Raw genomic sequence first — 16,077 nt, forward strand, 5'->3', positions numbered from 1 at the left:
TAATCAAGAGTTGGAATAATTTTCTTTGAAATATTTTCCTCATGTAATTGGATGTGTTCTGAACATTTAAAGGCTACTGTACAATTAAATGGTTTGTATAAAAATGATTTAATTGTAAACACAATGTAATCTATAGGTTCCCCCCCTTTTACTTCCAATGTCAAAACTTGAGATGTCATTTACTTTGCTAATTTGCAAAACTGAAAAGACAATGCAGGAACTCAAATTCAAGATATCCCAAGGCCCAAGCCAGTATTTGAAAAATCTCTTATGGAATTTTACAAGGAAAATTTATACATGGATATTTTTATAATCTACTAACATTCAGACTATTCTATTATATGTTATAAGACAAATATATTTTTTCTTTCAAATTTATTCTGAGGTAATTTTTTTTAACCTCCCTATCCCTCTGGCAAGTGGCTAAACACTTATTCTGGTCTGTTAACCTAAATGGAAGACTTTCAAGATATTCATATACATACCCAAAATCTTAAATATTTAAAAAATGAAAGAGTGGAATGGGTGAAATAAGGACTGAAAACGAGTGCAAGCAAAGCAAACCTTACTTACCACTGAAAAGGGAGCAAAATGACAAATTTGTAACTAATTTGTATTTTTCATAACTAACAAACCTGAGGTCTTAACATTAGGATTTACAAGCGCCAAGCTGGAAACCGGTAGAATTAAAATAAACTTGTGCAATCCAGAGACTATTGGCATCTATACCAGGTCATAGGGCATGTATACCCAGAATGCCCTCGGCGTTGTGTGACCGACCCGCCAGTTATACTTCTAACCCAGTTGGACTGCTAGAGGGGTGGTTCAAAGTGGGCCTTTAACTGTTAAGACCTCAGGTTTGTTAGTTATGAAAAATACAAATTAGTTACAAATTTGTCATTTGTTCATATACGAAACAAACCTTCGGTCTTAACATTAGGATAGACTTACTTATTGGAGGGAGGTAAGTCTCTAACTGACTGGGAGTTTGCCACCTATATCCATTTCCGAATATTAGGAGTATTCTAAGAGAATGGACTATAAACCCTTGAACCAAAGATATAAGGAAATCTATTGGTTTCCCTCACTGGGTGCTGGTATCATGCCATGGTTTATAAACTATGGGAAAATACAGGACACTCCAGTCTCATAAACCACTCTTGTCCCTTGTATCTGGATCTACCATCACCCCTCCCTTCCTTATTACCGAGAGGGGTGTGCTGCTACTGAAAAGTATACTATACTCTAACATAACTTTACAGTATGGCTGACCACCTCACCTGCATCTAGTCCGTTCCAGCTCATGATGGTACTCTCCTTCATACTGCCCGTAGGTAAAGGAGTAGAAAGAAAGTAGTAAAGAAAAAAGACCAGTCATCCCATTCATTCTTTCATACCTTCATCTTAGATTAGACACAAACTGACCCGCCAGGGGTACTGGATGAGCTATACCACTTGCTGGGCCGCCACCACTGGACCCAACCAAGAAAAGGGTATCCAAGGATCTATTGGGCAACGTCTTTTAAATAAAAGGAAGTGAAAGGCGTTTGGCGTTTCCAAACACCAGCTTTCAGAATTCTCTCCACAGACACATTCTTCTTGAATGCCAAAGAATCACTCAAGCCTCTAATGTCATGAGCCCTAGCCCTCTCCTGGCTATCTGACCCCCTGTCTTCTGTCATGTAGGCATTCCTGATCGTTTCTCTTAGCCAAAACGATATTGTATTCCTGGACACTTCCTTTTTGTTCCGTCCTGTACTTACGAACAACCTCCTGCACCCCAGCCTGAGGTGCCTTGTCCTCCTCAAGTACTCTCTTGTTACCCTGATGGGACACGGAAGCATCTCATCTTTGTCATGATCTACAAAATCTACCAGAGAAGGTATGGAAAAAGTCAAATCTGCCGTCCACTATTGATGGGTTTTGAGTTTTGGCCACGAATTCTGGCACAAACTCGAATGCCATTGACTTCCAACCTCTTGAGTGCTTTACAATATATGACAGGCCATGTAGTTCCCCCACCCTTTTGGTTGAAGCTAGGGCCAATAAGAAAACTGTCTTCAGGGTCAGGCTCCTATCAGTGGACTGCCTTAATGGTTCGTAGGGGGGTTTTGTCAGACTACTCAGTACCATGGTCAGATCCCAATCTGGGGCTTTCAGTTCCTTTGGCAAACATGAGTGCTCAAAGCTCTTCATCAACATGGCCAACTCCCATGAAGATGAAATGTCCATGCCTTTCATGCTTAAGACCGAGGCTAGAGCAGCCCTGTACCCCTTCATCGCAGACACAGACATATGCCTTTCTGTCCTGAGATATATCAGAAAGTCTGCTAATTGCTGAATAGTGGTACTGAGTGGAGACAAGTTCCCTTTACGACACCAATCACAGTATGCTGACCATTTTCCTTGGTATACTGCTGCCGATGGCTGTCTGATATTTCCTGCCATCTGCGCCGGGTCGGTCACATGACGCAGAGGGCATTCTGGGTAGTATACATGCCCCATGACCTGGTATAGATGCCAATAGTCCCTGGATCGCACAAGTTTAATTTTAATTCTGCCGGTTTCCAGCTTGGCGCTAGTAAATCCTAATGTTAAGACCGAAGGTTTGTTTTGTATATGAACAATGAAAAATTATAGTCTGGAAAATGGCTATAGATGTTTGTATAAGAAGAGGAGGAGTGAACTACATACTATGGGCCACAAGATTCTTAGGATTGTAAATTTTAAATTTATTAGGAGATTTTTGATGCCTTAAATACTTATGTGAAGAAGAACTAAAGTAAGAAGGTCCAGAATATCATGGATCTGTGGCAGAGATGAGGAGCTATAGTAGCTAAGAAAACAGTGTAGAGAACTCATTTCACATCTACCTAGTAGAAGGAACATCTGGCAAAAACAAAAAAAGCTTATATTGAAATGGAATTAAAGTTTTCTAGTAAAATGTAAAATTAACCTATCCCTCTTGGATGAAATTGTGAAAAAAGGAATTTTTAGAAATCTGCAAGATTATTTGCTGCATCAATAAATTAAATATTTAGCATTTTATGTCATACATACTAAGGGGCAAACTATAACTTCACCAACAATTATATTTTCCAAGATACTTATAAAGCAAATGTATCAAACCACCCAGTTAAGCTTTGAAATAGAGAAAAAAATGTCCAAATGATCAAACAGGTATTTGTCATTTATTTTGGTTTAATTAATCACCCTTAGTGTAAAAGCAATGGGGACATATTCTTAATTCCCATGACAACCTACTTATGCAGTGCTTGCACAAGATTAAATGACAAGCAAAAAATATATAGACACAAAGGGATTCAATGGGCTTTTAGTCATAATCTTTAATTTGGTTGTCTTGAAAAGATAACTAAGTTACGCTTTACATTCCTACACTATAATATTCCAACTTACTGTGAAATCACTTACCATTTAAGGTCTTTGGAGCTAACATTTCTGCTCCAATCATAGATGACTGAATTTCTGGGGTATGGGTAATGACAGGCTTCAGGGATGAATAGCCCGTTGATGCAATCAGGGCTGGTGGTGAGGTGACACGGGGTGCATCAATTCCAACAGGTGATTTTTCTTTAGGACTTGGGGTATTGCGTTGTGAGCCTCCTAAAAAAATAATGTTAATAGTATCGAGGTACTTTTAATTTTTAACCAAAGATTTATGTATATAGTATATAGGATGACAATAATTGCTAAATAAAAGTATGGCATGCATGCATAAATCAACATTATTGTGGTATGCATTGTAGGATACTAAATGTATGAAAGGCATAGTGTTTGTATCCACATAGGAACACAACATTTAGATAAGGATATTAGTTTTTAAAGCTTGTTGAAGTGAATTGTTGACACTTCTTAAGTTCAAACAGGCAAAAGTGCTTTTTTTTATTGCCTAGGGTCATGAATCTCATTTCACAGCTTGTTTTATCCTATTTTCCGTTATTTCTCAAATACTAGTTTATTCTTACCTCTCCCATACTAATGTTAAATTTTGGGAAAAAAAAAAAAATTACAGAACCTTTGTCAGAATCATCATCATTTTCAATTAGTAACCCAGTTGTAAAATTTTTTTAAAAATTTAATAAAATCTAAACTTTATTATTAACAAAGAGAAATCGTTGGGCCAGACCTGTGAAAGCACTTAGCTCACTGGCATGGCTAAAGTTTTTTAATTACATTAATGCCAATGTACTGGGCTACTTTTCCTGCTCAAGCTCCTGGGCTTGTAGCATTTTCCCTTTCCAATCAGCTAGAAACAATAATAATGAGGAAATGGTTTTTCAAATGTACCCAAAATCCATAAGATTTATGAGGACTACAGTCTTTGTCATCTGAGGGAATGAAACTATCAAAGTTTCTACATGAACAGATTTTTCATATTGGGTTTCTACTTGATCATCTAAAGTACCTGACCATTCTAGTTTGTTACGGTTATGCTGCTGAATGATTTGGGGGCAGGGACACGCATTGATTCTGAGTTTCACAATATTTGGCTTTCATCAATCCAAGTAATAATCTTGATTATTATATCTTCCTTGACAAATGCGGAGAACCTACCTCCTCTAAAACAATGGCTGACATTTGTCTTCTCTAAAGCATGAAAAGATTTGTTTTCAGACACTTTTGGTATTCAATCTATTACAACCCCCCACTGTGACCTATACCCAGGATTAACAGCCCCCCCCCCCACCCCCCCCCCCCCCCCCCCCCCCACTAACCAGCAGGTGGACAGCATAACTGCAATAAACTTTATTGGTTAAGTCTTCAGATGATCAAGCAGGAATCTGAAATATACAATCTGTTCTTGTATAGATTTTGATATAATTCATTCCCTCTTGCTTATTTTAATTAAAAAAAATCAAATGCCTACTCTTCCTACACCAATTCATGCACACATACAGACAAGGGCTATTTAGTACTAGACTGATGAAAAGGGTTAGTTTGATGGTACATATATAAATTATATTTTGCAATCCAGGCTTCCCATGTTACCTGTAGTAAGCTGGTGTTGTTTTTAAAGTAAGTTATTATAATACGTACTGTAAAAACAATTTATGTACTGACCAAATGCAGTTTCGTTTGTGGGGATGGTGGTGGTAGAACATCAATCACCTATAACTATAAACTAGTACAACAAACTTACCAAATGCCATACCTATCGTAAGTAAAATTTTTGACAATTATTATTCTTTTCCTCAATTCCCGTCAATCTTTTATCAAACAGCTCCCATTACATTTTAGGAAGACAAAGCTAATTGTACAAGTCCGTGAATTTTGGTACTGATGTTGAAAATGTGTTTATAATTCAGCAATCCTGAAATAACATGAGGCTACTAACCCTTCATGCAATTCCATTTCATCTTTCTACTACAATTTCCATACAGTATTTAGATAACATTGTATGCATCTTTTCTTGTTTCCTCAAAATTGAAAATTAAATGTTAATAAAGCAATCACTTACCTTCTTCATCATTGTCAGTCTTGTCACGACCCTTGAACATTGAGTATTCTGCATCCCCATCCATTCCTAACCAGTTTTCTGCATTGTGAATTTTTATTAGGTCTTGAATTAGTTGTTCATCTGTTTTTCCCACAATACCACCTTTTCCTTTTTTCGGTCCAAACACCATGTGGTTGTAGAGGGGATCATTTACAATTGGGAAGCCTGGAAATAAGCTTGTATTTAGTATAAAATATTCTTAGACTGAAAGACATACTTTCTATTATATACATTAGACTAAAAGACATACTTTACTTTTACTTGCTATAAAGATAAGTACACTACAGTATGTACAGTATTATAGTTTTCGAAACAGTTTTTCACTAGAGGCAAAACCATGTTAACTCTAAAAATTCTTGCCTTACTGCTAACAAAATAATTCTCAAGTCATCTCACACTCATTACAAATTGTGCATCTTGATTGTCAATATGGCAACAGCATATTTATAACTAAAATTAACTGATTTTGCAATTAGTAAAATGTAAAGTCCAAATTCTCAAGTTACTACACACACAATGATGAAAGATCCTCATTTGCTGGCTTGGCAGTGAAAAATGTCTTTGAAAACATCGTTTTTGGTTATACCACGTGTTAATGTTTTACACAAATTACAGCTTGAATAAAAATTTGTTTTCATAGCAATAATGTTTTCTATATGAAGGCTTTGACTGTACAGGGTGGCGAATCCCCACTTAGAAATCTAATATTCCTGTACACAGTGTTATTCTCAAATAACTGCTTACATTTAAAAAAAATTTCTTCAATACTGATGGGGAAAATTTCTTGTCACAAAATTTAATAGTGTTATGGGATTGTATGTTTAAAGTTTACACTTAGACTGAATATGCAATGATCCAGTAGCAGTACATCATCACCCCTAGACACCCAAAACGTTAAACTAGATCATTTTGTTTGCTCTGGGCATTTGAATGGTTAAAATAACTCATAATAAGAATTCTTCCCAATTTTCTTTGTGCAATGAAATAGCCATTCAACTAATTAGTACTTTTATATGTTATAATAAATACTTACACTCACATTCCTAACAAGTTTAAGTTACAAACAGTTTTCTTTTACAGGGTATTGCCAAATAGCTATAACCATGCAAAATAAACATACAATACCTAAGTATTGGAGATGGACTCGAATCTGATGCATGCGACCTGTGTGAGGTCGGCATAATACTACAGATGTTTTCCCATTATATGATAGACGCTGGAACTCTGTGCGGCACTCTTTTCCAGTTGGGGAGACTTTACAGACTCCAATCTTGTAACTCACAACCTCAATAGGTTCGTTGCATTCAATGTGTTCCCTGTGGAATGTCAAAAGTAAAATATGTATCAGTGTCATGTATGTACAAATTTAGCAACAAGTTTTTTTTCTGTAAACATAAGGCACTCAAACAGTAGTAAGATTACAAGACAATAAAAGTACGTAGTGCCCAAAGTAAAATTACAGTTCAGTAAAGAAGTTTTGTCAAGTGTAATACCAAACCACAATGGTAAAGAGCAGAAACTGCACCATAGCCACAATTTTTCTATAGCAATATCAAATGTGAATCTAGATTTTGTTCCATTAAGGCAATAGTTTCTAGAACCAAACAAAACTTATGGAAAGGGTATAAGATGCCAGTAATTAAGTAAAGTTCTCTGATAAATTAGCTATCAATAGCTTTATCATTGTTATTATTCAGAACAGGAACCCTATTCGTACAGAACAAGTCCAGCTAATTTTAAATATAAAAGGGAGAGGGTCTATTTTTCTTTGGGCTCAGTACTGTGCAGAAGATTATTACTGTAGACCACAAGTCTTTTGAGAGAATTATTGTAAAACTTGTATAGTGGAAGAAGGTACCAATCTTGATGTATAGATAAATATACTAATTATAATACTGTACATAAGATTGTGTATTGTGCATTCTGCCCTTCCACTATACTTTACATGTGCAGTACTGTTATTCACTTTGGTTGTAGACTATTAAGTATTCATATTTACTATATATGTATATGCACTGTATACTATATATGCAGTACATTCAGTATTAGTTATCACAAACAGAAAAAGTACTATTATTATTTTTTTAATTTCCTAAATTTTTTATATTTCCTAGATCTTTTTAGTGACCAAAAGTCTAAAAATCTACACTACTCTTAATTTTTCTCTAAAGCATGATGTATATATACATACATACATACATGCATATATGTATACATAATACATACTATATCTATATATATTATATATATATATATATATACATATATACATATATACATACATATATATATACATATACACACACACACATATATATATATATATATATATATATATATATATATATATATATATATATATATATACATATAGATATATAGATATAGATATATATAACCATTGGGCTGACGAGACTGAGACCTATTTGACCAAACTCCTCTGAATACTGATTATATAGTTCCTCATCCTTAAAAAAGTCAGGGACTTGACAATACTATTGTAAATCCTCAGCAAAATATTTAATAACCAAGAGACTATTCTCATGTCATTTGTTTTGACAATCCAAACGATTATAGGATAAATTTTCCGAGTGAAATGTCAACCATGGACTAATATAATGCCTAGCCTTTTCACTTTGCATGAAACATATAAAAATACTGACATAAAGGAGTGAGTTTTCCCAGAGTTTATGATGTTAACGGAAATACTTCTAGTTCTGCTTTGAAGGACTCCTCTGTCAATCATGTCATACCTTACATATCATGATAATCACTTATCTTATTATTGCTCCTTGTAAAATGCACTCAAAGTTATCCTTTGGTGTTCAGACTCGATCCTAAATCCATCCTTCGATTTTTAGAGTATATGTGTGAATGAGAAGCCTGTTATCCAGTCAAGTTTGGTGCCTCAAAAACACAGTACAATCTCTATTCCTCTTCCTTCTACTTTCCCATGAAATTTTTGCAATATTACCTGTTAGAAAATACTGAAATCCTCTAAATTTATTTTTGAAATTCTAAACAACTCATGCCAATCTATGCAAACAGTTAGGCAATTTATTTTAATTAATCAAAATTAGCTGCTTTTATTTTGTTTGTAAAGCTTAATATTGGCCTCCCTTTCTTAACTAGAAAACTACTTGCACTTTTAGAGGTGTTCCTTTTTGTTCTCACAGCCCTTCTCTAGATTTTTGTTGTTTCAATGACATAGTGGTCTGATAATTTCTTACCCATAGTTAATATCTGCTGAGCTGTAGGTCCCTCCTCTTCTCTAACAGCCACACAGAACTCCTTTACCAAGTAGACATCAGCCATGGCTGGCTTGTTTTTTCTTTGCCAACGTACTATAAAAATTCTTTCCTGTTTATGTTCACTCTGATATATAAGGGATTAACAGAGATGTTCTTTTAGAGCAGAACTAGTATTTCAGTTATCATCATAACTCTGGGATAACTCCATCCTTTATGTCAGTATTTTTAGTGTAATTTTTCCTCTTAATTTAATAACTTTTCCTCTCAATTTAAGATAGGCAGGTAGGTCTGTCACTTCATTTTTGGGTTTTTGTCAGTATTTGTTTAAGTTTTTTTGCAGCATATTATGTACAAATGTTATCTTGACACACTCTCCCCTATTATTCTGGTTACTGTCACATTTTCATATTTGGTACTGGAGTGTTGCACAATTTTCAGTAGTATTCAAATTTGACTAGTTTTCTTTAATGGCTTTTCCAATTGAAGCTATACCTCTGTTTTAATAACTCAATTACTATGAGCTACTGGTCAACAATAAAGTATAGTTAAAAAATATACATGACATCCCAATATAATACTGTAATACTAATGCATAACAGTTTCCTGGGATGTTTAAGGTATCAAAAGTCCACAAATGAACTACTGGATATACAGTAGGGTACCGATTCTTTGTAGCCACGGCTCACTCTGCTTGTTACCTTGCAGTTTTCTATGTATGTACAGTATCACACTTGACTACCGTACTAAAGTAAAAATTGCAATATCTTTTAACTCTGAGAGAATCTAGTGTAAAATATCTAATACTCTATGAAAAATTATGTAATAAATTACGTCCATGCGAGTGTTAAAGAATGGTAATGTAAAAAAGAAAAAGAAAACATGCTACTTTTACTGTAACTGCACATATGTTAGTATATCCATAATGCATTTTCTGCGATCTTTCCAATTATTATTTAAGATCCTGAATAATTAGAAAGTTATTTTCTTTTTCTTATTTATTCCATTACAGAATACCATTTTACCTATCACTGGTAAGAAAACAAGTCATTTGGTTTTCAAATACAGTATGCACTGAAATTAAATAGTACAGTGTAAAGTCTTAAAAAATGTTTGGGATTTCAGAATATGAGGTTAGGGTCACGGTATCTGCATAAAGCAATTAAAAAAATCTTAGTATACAACAGATAATTATTACTTGGTACATAAAACTGAATAACTCTTCAATAAAAATGAAAGACTTGTTCCTAAAGTAAATAATTGCACAACCTGGTAAGTACAATATCTTCTCCACCCTTCTTAACAGTTTCATGTTGCAGTCAACTTGATTTACTGAATCAATAATGACAAATGCATTGCACTGGAAACCAAGAGTAATTTATAACAAAATGTATCAGTTTCCTACCTGGGGAATTCTCCTTCTACCCGACACACATACTCCTTTGTCACTTGTCGGGTTCGTATCTGCTGTTCCATTTCACGGGCCTTTTTAGGTGTTCGTCCAAACAGCAAAAGGCCTAAAGGAAACTTTTGTACTTAGATATAAGAAAGTATATAATGTAGGAACCAATATTTGGGCAGGGCAGCAATGATTGCATCTACCCAATGAAGTACTCTCATGAAATATTCCTTAAAGTATTGTACTAGATTTATTTGGACTCACTATAGGCAAAGCAAATTTATGGTAAATGTGCATACCAACAATTTTTATCATACACTTAAACTATGAATCTGATGAGCTGTTTGTTTCTGGGGTCATAACAGTGGTAACAAAAAGACAATCTACTCTCTGTAACACCAAAAAAATACACTAAGAGAATGTAATATTAACTGGAAAGGAACCTTTCACCTTTCTTGGTTAAGGACAATATGTAGTCACTTTAACAATTTAAGCCCTGGCTGTTCATAATAATTTTAACTTGTCAGATACACAATAACCTAAATGAAATAATTCCAGTGCTTGCAGAAATATGTGTTTTCTTCAGTCATTCAAGAACTTATTGACTATTGTTGAGGATAAGTCCCTTGTGCAGTGAATTATTGAAGATAACTGTATGGTAGGTTGTCACCTGAATAACATTAGCCACAGAACTGGAGACTAATTCAATGTCTTGACTGTATATGGCAAGCAATGTCTACATTCTATAACTCCAAACAGAGATGAATTTTATTTGGAGTTACACAATATATATATATAACACATCATACCAATAGTAGCAGATACTGATTTTCCAAAGGAAAACAAGGAACACGTAACCTGTTTTTGTTTTATCTCTAACTTATTTCAGTACCAAGTATTGTGGTCATAAACATTCTTGAATGATTATTTAGCAATGATAGTAGTATTGATATTTTTCCATGACAGTAACCAAGTGATTACTGGAGATAATGTTAAAAAAATGTATAAAGTAACAAATTTATGGGAAATGTATACTTGTGGTAAAATAGCATAAGTAACAGAGTATTATGTAAATGAGATGTTAAATATTTTTGTGAACAAGCCAAGCAATGGTGCTTATTTCATTTTTTAAGCCGCCTGTCTGTATACACTAAGCTCTTAATGCAGAGGTAATACCCGATAGTCCAGTGCATTTTTCAAAATTTTGAGGAAATCTTAAAAGATAAATAGTACACCCAATTCTCACTTGACAACATAGGTGACAAAGAAGATTATGCACTTGTTACATGAAAATTATTGTCATGAAAAAATTGGAGTACCCTAAGTCTGCCCTGACTATATGAAATTTACCCTTTAACCTACCATACTGAATTTCTCTTATTCTATATGAAGCAGATTATTTGAGAGTTCACTTAATCTACCATACTGGATTTTTTATATCCTTCAAGAAGTAGACTTTAAAAAATAATACATACAATTTACTATATATAATATATATATATATATACTATATATATACTACCCTAATGTAGGTATCCTATGCTAGCGCAGCTCTACAGAATCCATACAAACGTACTATCTTTACCATGAATTCTTATTATTGATTATTTTCCTTTTTTTAAAGACATACTATAAACTGTCTTTGATACTCACACTCTCACAACTTTGTAGCCTATGTATCTGAACAAATTCTATACAGATGTCTTGTTCTCTTGTATAAATAAATTTGTAATTGAAGTAGTGTTAGATTTTTCTTTGATAATAAACTTGATTCATGAATAATTAAGTTCCCTTATTCACATGTATTATATGCATAGGGAGTCGATGTGCAAAGGTATGGTAAAGATAAGTTAAGTTTATTGACTACAACTAAAAATATATTTTGTTTCCTTTCCATAAAAATGACTTTTTATAATAAAATAAGATTTTGTGTATACTTATCAAGTAGCTACATAGCGATAGAAACTATAGCTATGTAACTACTTGGTATGCTGCATGCATAAAAAAGGATTTTAACTGCAATACTGTAGTGCTGTGTTAAAAATGAATAATGTTTATATCTAGATATTTCAAAGTACTGTATATTTTTTAATACAAATGCTAGTGCTTACAAGAACAACTTGATACTGTCAAAAAAATGTATCAACATGTAGAATGCTTATGGAACAACCTGAATTAAATTGCCTTTGTTATGATTTTTGGCTCACTCTTGATTTAAGCTTTGTATTGTACAATACATATTTTGGTTTATATTTTGTCCAAAAATTAAAATAAAATTGTGCAAAATCTTATTCTACAATAAAGCAGTATAGTACAAGATTAATCTGATATATGTAAAACCTTCAACAGATAACCTTTAAGCATCTTAGGACCAGCATTACTTGTCCCTCACCTCTTTTTGTTACTACCTTTTGTGCTGTGACATTTAAAAGACATGAAGATAAATTGAGGCGTTCACAATATTAAGTGTCCCTAGACCTCCTAGTCGCTTTTTTTTTTTTTTTTTTTGCTCCAAAGTCTTCTAAAAATATCCTACTTTACCCATAGAAAAGCGTATTTGCATATGTAGACTACAAAGTGGTAGAAAAACCCATTATCTAACAAGGGTGGTGATATGCGTTTGAAAATGCCAATTTACAAAGTCGTTTTTCTCACGATTTTTTTTTTTTTTCTAATCAGCCCCTAGAGACTTAATATTGTGAACACCTCAATTAAAGAACAAATACTGTACTGAAACAATTTAATCAGTAATATTGTCCAGAAGGAAATGCATACGTACTAATTGATTTAATGTAAAAAAAGGTGCACTATTCCATTTTTATGCTGTTTTGTCCAGCATAATGGGAAAAGAGAAGTAAAGTATGTACTTTAATTACTTTAACTGTATTAAGTGATTTTTATAAAAGAGTACTGACAATAAAAGAAATACTGCACTTTGCTGTATACAGTATGTGGATTGGAATATTATAGAAAAGGACATTTACACTCAAAGAACACATAAGAAACTAAAGCATTGTTCTGAACCTGCCAGGTTTGCACCAAAAATATATGATACAGTTGTACTGTAGTAAGTTGTTACTAAGAAATGTCATTAAACAAGAGTCACTGAGAACTGGGTGTATTACCATGTAATTAATTTGAATATTTTTACTTCCTATAAGTCCAGCATAAGAAACTTAAGACAATATTTGTTGAAGGAGACTATCACTTAATAAATTAAGCACTGTGATGAAAGCAAGGTTAACAGGAAATACTACCTTGTAAAATTAAATAAACTACGAAGGAATATCAGGTACAGTCATGTAGTTCCTTTACAAAATCGGTCTCCATTACATTGAGCAAACAAATTCAACTATGATATATCACATAGAAAACAAAGCAAGTTGGAAAGGCTTTGAAAACAACAAAATAAGAATAGTTTTAGAATATAGCTCCACCAGAAAGATCATAAAGATTGCATAAATATGTAAGATGGTCCTGCAATACAAGAAGTACTGCAACTTTATATGCAATGATCATAAAACTTGCCACCGATACTGTTACAGCACTGCTATTCATTGAAAATGGAATAACATTTTGATTATATATGCATCTGAGTTTCTAAAGAAATCTACACATGGAATTATTAATCAACATGAAATTTAAACACTTACTGTATCTGCAACATACTACAATTTCTACATTATAATATTCAGACAATCCATCTACAGCCTTAAAGTTAACAACTTGAATAAGTCCTACACCATTCATGAACATATATGCGGTTGCTACACAAATACCCACAAAAGGAAAAAACTATTAAGCTTTATTGTCCATTGTAACTGGTTTAAAGAGACAGAGAATTAAGACTGATCACACGGTCAAGATGGTCACCATATACCATGAAAGTTGCAACAGAATTACATTAAACTTTATACCTAGATACCATAAACTTCAAAACACACAAACAGCAATTACATTTGAGTACTGTAATAAAGTTATTCTCATAAGAAAATTATAGATATTTCTGAGACTGTTTTTTTTATCTGAAATCTATTTAAAGAGGAATTATCAGTTGTGGAAATTTTTACATGTCATGATTTTCAACAAATCAGCTATTTTAAAATTCACTACATACTATTTTAAAATTCACTACTTTTCATTATATGTAAATAGTCTGGATAATTTGCCTGATAGTCTCGAAGCATCATGAAAATCAGTTAAATTAATACCATCTCCAATTAGGCCCAACTTCCTTTTCTAAACTCTAATGCACCGAGTCTCCAAACTGAATCTCTGTTCATCTCAGATCTCTATAAACCACATTCCAAAATGACTTACTACAACAGTGCTTTCAGTGTTTCAGTTCCATTAAGAAAACCCACTTCAATCATCCTCAAAAGCTTGCTTTGAATTGGAGCAGGTACATATAGTCAACCATGATGTATTTCACTTTTTTTTCTCTCTCTCTTTCCTCAACTTTCCTTAAAGGGCTCGAAAATGAAATTTTCATGAATCCATAAGCAAATCCTGTCTGTAAAGTATTCCAGCACAATAAGAAACTACTAAGCAAGAATTTCTATTTTTTTTAATATCTTATAGTGCCAATTTTTATTTTATAAACCAATGAGAACAAGTAGCAGATCTGCAAACCATCTTCTATTCCCTTTCATCATTACTATTTTTACTTATACTCAAAAGTACACAGATATACTTTAAAAAATGATAGGGATGATATCCACAAACTATCCAATGAGAACAATTAATTTATCTGCAAAACATTTGATAAATGTATAAACAGATATGCTTAAAAGAATTATACTTATCAATGATATACAACTATGGTTTCATTCAATATATCAATATAAATTTTCAATTATCTAAGGATTTAGGACATCTTAGTTAAATATAGGACATTTAACAAAGTTACATGTATACGTAGGTGAAATTAACATGGAGATTCTAAAACATAGTCCACCACAGCAATTAAATATCAAAAGTCAATTTAAAATATCAAAATGTGAATGTACCTTTACAGTATAGCACTGTTAATAGCAAAGTTTTTAAAATAAAGCATAATTTATAAATCAAAATCAACCCCATATATGTACCATTTAAAACAATAAAATTTACTTTTTAAAAAAACAATCTCAGACACTTGCTAATCTATAATTTGTTCTGAAGTTTGGAATACCTGAAACACAAGTTAATGTATTTCTATTGTATACCTGTATGACACATATCTGAAAAGAACATGCAAAGATAATAGTCTAGCACTTTAGTACGTATATGGATCTAAACCAGTACCATTAAACAAGGTGCCATACTTGCTTTACTTGTAATATAAGTGCTCTTTTGACCATATTAAAGATTAACAAGCAAAATTTCAACTTCTAACCATGGACAGAATCCAGCTGAAAATATCAAAAGCTATCAGTTCAGTATTGAATAACTATCAAACTCATAAAGAAATTTAAAAAAGGGTCTAGGAAGATAAAATAATGAAAATTAGTAGTAGTCTTACAATGATGTTGAATGATGGCAAAATCTATCATACAATATAAAGGAAATGGTGATTAGCTTGAGTATTAAACTAAATTAACCCCTATGTGTATGTTTATAAAAACGACCAAGATTATATAAGTATGTATTTAGATGATACACATGCTATATTTCCTATGACTGATGAATGAAACTAACATGACACACTGCAGAATAAAATAGAGTAGGAAAGTGTCCATATGTGAATTGTTTGACAGGATATTATCCTATAAAATTTAGCATATTTTGTTTTAAGGGTTATGTATGAGGACATATTCAAAAGAACTATGTGAAAAATGTATGAAAATGGTAAATACAACCTTGTGAACTTGATGACAGTGTGCCACACTATTTTAGTACACAAATCACTAAGTCTAGGCTCAATCTTGGGC

The 16,077-nt window shown here is 33.0% G+C and overlaps 1 protein-coding gene across 1 annotated transcript in view; it reads right to left on the minus strand.

The window, feature by feature from the left end:
• Nucleotides 1-16,077, minus strand: part of LOC135200503 (pseudouridylate synthase RPUSD2-like) — a 258,696-nt gene that overhangs the window by 71,060 nt on the left and 171,559 nt on the right. The window contains exons 7-10 of the mRNA XM_064229153.1: nt 10,172-10,283; nt 6,644-6,834; nt 5,480-5,683; nt 3,433-3,624 (exon numbers count right to left, since the gene is read on the minus strand). Coding sequence (XP_064085223.1) covers nt 3,433-3,624; nt 5,480-5,683; nt 6,644-6,834; nt 10,172-10,283 — 699 coding nt within the window. The remainder of the gene's footprint in view (nt 1-3,432; nt 3,625-5,479; nt 5,684-6,643; nt 6,835-10,171; nt 10,284-16,077) is intronic.

Source organism: Macrobrachium nipponense, chromosome 27, assembly GCF_015104395.2.
Source record: "Macrobrachium nipponense isolate FS-2020 chromosome 27, ASM1510439v2, whole genome shotgun sequence".
NCBI lineage: Eukaryota > Metazoa > Arthropoda > Malacostraca > Decapoda > Palaemonidae > Macrobrachium > Macrobrachium nipponense.